The following is a 7,006-nucleotide window of genomic DNA, read 5'->3' as shown; positions in this document are numbered from 1 at the left end:
TTGAAGAGGATATGTTGAGATTAGGCTGAAAAATGTCTCCCACCTGAAATTTTGTAAATAAATTTTGTATATTTTTTAAACGTGCAAATTTCATTTTCTCTTAACACAAATGCGGCCGCTGATGAGTGTTATCAGAACGTGCTTAATATGAACATAAACAGTTGAAGTTATTTAATTTATACACATTTCATTCGTCTGCATTTGTGCGAACCGCCCCCTGCCACGATAATATTTACGCCACTGGTTTTGACTGTACAGTTTTTCTAAAATTTCTGGTTACTTTAACCATTGTTTCAGTATATTGAAAAATCGTAAAAATAAAAAAAATTGGACAATCGAAAATTTAAAAATTCCGAAAATTGAAAAATTGAAATATGGAAGAACTGAAAACTCAAAAAATCGAAAAAAAATAATAATTTAAAAAAAGTTAAAATTGAGAAATCGAAAAACTGAAAAATCACAAAATTGAACGAAATATCCAAAAATTAGGAAATTAAAAAATCGAAAAATTGAAAAATCAAAAACTTGAAAAAACGAAAAATTGAAGAACTGAAGAACTGAAAAATCGAAACTTCAGGAAGTGGAGAAATGGGAACATAAAAAATAGATTAATTGAGAAATCCCGAAATTAAAAATTCAGAAACGTCAAAATATGAAAAATAAAAAAATATTGAAGAACTGAAAAATCGAAAAATCTAAAATTTAAAACATTGAAAAGTTAAAATATCCTAAAACTGAAAATGGAGAAATTCAAATATCAAAAAATCAAAAAAATAAAAATTCGAAAATCTAAAATTTAAAATTCGAAAAACTGAAAAATCAACGAATCGAGAAGTCGAAAATTTAAAAAATTGAGATATCGAGAAATCGAAAAATCAAAAAATTGAGAAACCGAAATAAGCCAAAATCGAAAAATCTAAAACTTAAATATGGGAAAATTGATAGAGAGATTAAATAATCAAAACATCGAAACATCCGAATCTCAATAAATGGAGATCTCAAAAAATTTAAAAATTCGGAAATTTGAAGAATTAAAATATAGAACTGGAAGCTCGAGAAACCGAAAAATCTAGAAAAATAAAAATTAAACTATGGAAATTCAAATATAAAACAGTACAGTCGAAAAATTGAAAAATCTAGAAGTCGAAAAATCAAAGAATCGAAGTATTGAAAAATATCAAAACTGAAAGAAATATCCAAAAATTGAGAAATCGTAAAACTAATAAAGCGAAGTCGAAAAATCGAAGATTTGAAGAACTGAAAAATCGAAACTTTCAGAAGTGGGAAAATCAAAAATAGATTAATTGAGAAATCAGAAAACTGAAAATTTGACGCAAAAATTCGAAAAATTGAAAAATTTAAATACTGAAGACCTGAAAATTCAAAAAATCGAGAAATCGAAAAATTTAAAATTCAAAACACTGATTAATTAAAATATCGCAAAATTGAAGAATCGAAAAATCCAATTCAATTTGAAAAATTGAAAAATTGAAAAATCTTGACATTGAAAAATTGGAAAATCCAGAAATTGAAAAGCTCAAAAGAAAAAAATCGAAAAACCGAGAAATCCAAAAATCGAAACTTAGAAAAATTCAAAAACTGAGACTTCGAGAAATCGAAAAATCGGAGGATCGAGAAATTGAGGAGTCGGAAGCCGAAAAGAAAAGTGAAAAATTGAAAAATTGAGAAATTGAACAATCAAAACAACGAAACATCTGAATTCGATAAATTGAGAAATTAAAATTCAAAAAATCGAAAAATCGAAAAATTGAAATATAGAAGAATTGAAATCTCGAGATATCAAAAAGCCTAGAATTTTAAAAAATGAAATGCTAAAACATCGAAAAGTTGAAAAATTGAGAAATCGAAGCATTAAACAGTCGCGAAACTGAAAAATCTAAAGTTAACAATAAATTGAAAATCCAGAAAGTAAAAAATCGAGAAATCAAAAAAAATCCATCAATTCAAAAATCGAAAAGTCGAAAAATCTAAAATTTAAAACATTGAGAAGTTAAAATATCCTAAAACTAAAGATGGAGAAATCCAAACATCAAAAAATCAAAAAAATAAAAATTCGAAAATCTAAAATTTAAAAATCGAAAAACTGAAAAATCAACGAATCGGGAAGTCGAAAATTTAAAAAATCGGATAAATCAAAAATCGAAAAATCGAGAAACTGAAAAGCAAAAAATCGAAAAACCAAAAAATCGAAAAATCGAAACATTGTAAAATTCAAAAATTGAGACTTCGAGAAATCGAAAAATCAAAAGACAAAATCGAGGAGTCGAAAAATCGAGAAGTCGAAAAATAAAAAAATTGAGAAACCGAAATAGGCCAAAATCGAAAAATCTAAAACTTAATTATGGAAAAATTCATAAAGCGAGAGACTGAATAATCTAAACATCGAAACATCCGTATCTCAATAAACTGAGATGTCAAAAAATGTAAAAATTCGGAAATGTGAAGAATTAAAATATAGAACTGGAAACTCGAGAAACCGAAAAATCTAGAAATTTAAAAATTAAAATATGGAAAAGTTGAAAACTTGAGAAATTGAAATATAAAACAATCGAAAAATTGAAAAATCTAAAGTATAAAAAACAAAAAACTGAAAATCCAAAAATAAAAAATAGAAAAATCTAGAAGTCGAAAAACCAAAGAATCGAAGTATTGAAAAATATCAAATCTGAAAGAAATATCCAAAAATTGAGAAATCGAAAAACCAACAAAGCGAAGTCGAAAAATCGAAGAATTGAAGAACTGAAAAATCGAAACTTTGAGAAGTGGGAAAATCCAGAAATTGAAAAGCTCAAAAGAAAAAAATCGAAAAACCGAGAAATCCAAAAATCGAAACATCGAAAAATTCAAAAACTGAGACTTCGAGAAATCGAAAAATCTTAGGATTGAAAAATTGAGAAACTGAACAATCAAAACAACGAAACATCAGTATTCGATAAATTGAGAAATTAAAAAATTGAATAATCGAAAAATTTTTAAAAAGAAAAAATGGAAAATAGAAAATTAAAATTCAAAATATCGAAAAATTGAAAAATTGAAATATAGAAGAATTGAAAACTCGAGATATCGAAAAGCCTAGAATTTTAAAAAATGAAATGTTAAAACATCGAAAAGTTAAAAAATTGAGAAATGGAAGGCATTAAACTGTCGTAGAATTGAAAAATCTAAAGTTTGAAAATCCAAAAAGTAAAAAATCGAGAAATCACAAAAAAACATCAATTCAAAAATCGAAAAGTCGAAAAATCTAATATTTAAAACATTGAAAAGTTAAAATACCCTAAAACTAAAAATGGAGAAATCCAAACATCAAAAAATCAAAAAAATAAAAATTCGAAATTCTAAAATTTAAAAATCGAAAAACAAAAATCAACGAATCGAGAAGTAGAAAATTTAAAAAATCGGATAAGTAAATCAAAAATCGAAACATCGAAACATCTAGAAACCGAAAAGCAAAAAATCGAAAAACGGACAAATCAAAAAATCGAAACATTGTAAAATTAAAAAATTGAGATATCGAGAGATAGAAAAATCAAAAGACAAAAAAATTAAGGAGTCGAAAAATCGAGAAGTCGAAAAATCAAAAAATTGAGAAACCGAAATAGGCCAAAATCGAAAAATCGAAAACTTAAATATGGAAAAATTGATAAAGCGAGAGATTGAACAATCAAAACATCGAAACATCCGAATCTCAATAAATTAAGATCTCAAAAAATTTAAAAATTCGGAAAATTTGACGCAAAAATTTGAAAAATTGAAAAATTTAAATAATGAAAAACTGAAAATTCAAAAAATCGAGAAATCGAAAAATCTAAAATTCAAAACATTGATTAATTAAAATATCGCAAAATTGAAAAATCGGGACATTGAAAAATTGGAAAATCCAGAAATTGAAAAGCTCAAAAGAAAAAAATCGAAAAACCGAGAAACCCAAAAACTGAGACTTGAAAAATTGAAAACTCGTGATATCGAAAAGCCTAGAAATAAATAAATTGAAAATCCAAAAAGTAAAAAATCGATTAATCAAAAAAAATCCATCAATTCAAAAATCGAGAAGTCGAAAAATTGAAATATCGAAAAATCTCATAACTTAAAGAAATATTAAAAAAATTGAGAAAAGAAAAAATTGGAAAATTGAGAAATCGAAAATCTAAAAAAGCAAAATCGAAAAATCGTAATCTTAAAAAATCGAAAAACTGAGGAATTGAAGCTGTGAAAAATCGAAACTTTAGGAAGTCCAGACATGGACAAATAAAAAAATACTTTAGAAATCGCCAAACTGAAAATTTAGAAACATGAAAATTTGAAAAATTGAAAAATCGAAATATTTAAAAACCGTAAAATTGAAGAGGACAAAAATTGAGAAATCGTATCATTGAAACATCGAAAGATTGAGAAATCGAAAAATAAAAAAATCGAGAAATAGAAAATTTGAAGAATGGAAGAATCGGAAAAGCCCAAAATTGAAATATTGAAAAATTGAAACATTTAAAGTTGAAAAATTAAAATTTGTATTAGGTTGTCCAACTATAATATACTTAGACAATGCTTTAACATACTTACTATCTCCTCTCAGCAACACTGCCAAATTCTGAGGTCATAAGCGTAACTGATAAAAAAGTTCATCGTAAAAAAAAATAAGGATCAAGAAGTATAGCTAAAAATACTACTTATAAAGTTAAAACAAAAAGCAAAAGAAAAACAACACAACCACGGTCTAACTCAGGCACTAAATTTGTATTATCAAAACAAAAAGCAAAAAAATATACTCGTACAAATTTTAAAAATAAAATAATTAAAGTTCGCATGCACTAAAGAACTAAAATTATCTGGTCAAGGTCTTGAAAGTGTTGACATTGGCAATAATGTGATAACTATAGTACTGTAGAGGAGAAGAGACAAAAATGGCCAATTTTTATTCACACTGTTTGAATTTTTTTTTCAATCGTTATTTAGAAGTTTTATGATGTATGATACACCATATATTTGAGTCATGTGTTTCTAAGAAAACACAAAAGTTAAGTGGGCCATATCTCTATCCGGATTTAGGTAATCACTTACGAATTTCCAATTCCACTTATATGCAATGATTGATCTTATCATGATTCATTTATTGTTTGCAGCATCTAATCTACGATCTAATCATCCACACCTGGCTGATCTTCCACAAACAAGTGATAATTAAAATTATGTAACATTAGTCAGCCTAATGTCATTTACTCTCCCATATCTGATTGCAAATTTCCATAAATCACACAAAAGCGACCGACCTATAAATTTATCGCCAGATAACACCGTCGCAAAGTTCCGCCGAAACTGATACCCACAATTTTTAAGCCAACCTCACGAAGAACACACGCTCCTCACCCGAAATGTTGGCCCTCATTCTAACGTGTTTGTTCCTCATCTTGTACTACCTCTACACCAAAAACTACAACTTCTGGAAGTCCCGGAATGTCCCTTACGAAAAACCGGTCTTCCTCTTCGGCAGCTTCTACAACATAGTCCGAAGAAAAGAGCACATCCTCGAACGCCTCTGCAACATCTACAACCAATTCCCCACACCCTACGTCGGAATGTTCATCTTCCACCAGCCAGTTCTGCTCATCAGAAGCCCCGACCTCTTGAAGAAAATCCTAGTCAAAGACTTCAACAAATTCCCCAATAGGAAAATCGCGGCGAACGAAAAAGCAGACCCTTTGGCATTCCACGCCCTCTTCATTGCACGAGATGCCATCTGGCGCAACATGCGTGCCAAAATATCGCCGGTCTTCACATCCGGGAAGATGAAGCTGATGTTTCCGCTCATGCAAGAGTGCGTAGACGACTTGTACGATTTTTGCGAGACGCACCCGAACGAAGAAGTCGACGTGAAGATGATGATGAAGAAGTACACGGTTGATATAATCTCGAGCTGCGCCTTCGGTATTAAAACAAACTGCTTCAAAGACGAAGAGTCCGAGATCTTGAAAGTTGCAACGAAAATGGTGGATTTTGGTTCAGTGGTTCGTGGATTTTCGATCTTCTGTTTCTTCTTTTTGCACAGTTTCGTCGACTTCTTTAAGCTGACGTTTGGTGATAAGTATTGTACAGATTATTTGTTTAACGTGTTCACGACGACGCTGCACGAAAGAGAGAAGAAGAAAATTGTGAGGAACGACCTCATCGACTTGCTGATTAATTTGAGAAAAATTGAGACGATTACTGATGGTTACAAGTTTGACGACGAAGTTAAGATGGCCGGTCAAGCGATTCCTTTCTTTTCAGCTGGAAACGACACGACTTCTATAACTCTAGCTTTGACGTGCTACGAGCTTGCTTTGCATACAGAAATCCAGGACCGGCTAAGGAAAGAAGTGACCGAAATCTTCCAAGAAAGTGGTACTTTCACCTATGAAAACCTCCAAGAAATGAAATACATGGACATGGTCATCAATGGTAAGTCGCAAGATTTTCGCATATCGTCATTTATTCCTATCTATGATTTTAGAAACCTTGAGGAAGTACCCTTTGGCACCATTTTTGATGCGCGAAGCCGCCGAGGACTACACTTTTGAAGAAACCGGTTTCACTCTGGAAAAAGGCGTTTCCCTTCTTGTTCCTATTTCTGGGTTACACTATGACCCTAAATATTACCCAGAACCGGAAAAGTACGACCCTGAGCGGTTCAGTGACGACAACAAGAGGAATTTGACGCCGTATACGTACCTACCGTTCGGGGAAGGACCAAGGAATTGTATTGGTAAGTCAGGTTTTTAAGTTTTCCGGTGTCACAAGTACGTTGTTTTGCAGGTCAAAGATTTGCGCTTCTAGTCAGCAAAGTGGCTTTGGCCCGTATTATCAAGGATTTTGTCTTTGAAGCCACCGAGAAGACGCCTGTGCCGCTACAGCTTGACCCTGGTTCGTTGTTTGTGCAAAACAAAGGAGGTCTTTATGTAAATGTGCGAAAAGTTTGAAATTTAGAGAAATTGAAATACAGTTTTATTTTTAT

At 30.5% G+C, this 7,006-nt stretch overlaps 1 protein-coding gene across 1 annotated transcript; it reads left to right on the top strand.

The window, feature by feature from the left end:
• Nucleotides 1-5,280: 5,280 nt before the first annotated feature.
• On the top strand, nucleotides 5,281-7,005 carry LOC135138126 (cytochrome P450 6k1-like). Its single transcript, XM_064068001.1, has 3 exons — nucleotides 5,281-6,453; nucleotides 6,506-6,757; nucleotides 6,808-7,005. The coding sequence occupies exons 1-3, from the start codon at nucleotides 5,388-5,390 to the stop codon at nucleotides 6,969-6,971; spliced, it is 1,482 nt and encodes a 493-aa protein (XP_063924071.1). The 5' UTR covers nucleotides 5,281-5,387; the 3' UTR covers nucleotides 6,972-7,005.
• The last annotated feature ends 1 nt before the right edge of the window (nucleotide 7,006 follows it).

The sequence above is a fragment of the Zophobas morio genome, unplaced genomic scaffold (genome assembly GCF_036711695.1).
Source record: "Zophobas morio isolate AGI-343-1 ecotype UQ-CSIRO unplaced genomic scaffold, CSIRO_AGI_Zmor_V1 ptg000030l, whole genome shotgun sequence".
Classification (NCBI taxonomy): Eukaryota; Metazoa; Arthropoda; class Insecta; order Coleoptera; family Tenebrionidae; genus Zophobas; species Zophobas morio.
The sequence above is the reverse complement of the archived record's forward strand: the minus strand, read 5'-3'. Positions and strand labels throughout refer to the sequence as shown.

Coding starts and splice junctions, on each gene's coding strand:
- LOC135138126 (XM_064068001.1), top strand. CDS start 5,388: ATGTTGGCCCTCATTCTAACGTGTTTGTTCCTCATCTTGTACTACCTC. Junction 6,454..6,505: donor CATGGACATGGTCATCAATG/GTAAGTCGCAAG, acceptor CTATGATTTTAG/AAACCTTGAGGAAGTACCCT. Junction 6,758..6,807: donor AGGACCAAGGAATTGTATTG/GTAAGTCAGGTT, acceptor GTTGTTTTGCAG/GTCAAAGATTTGCGCTTCTA.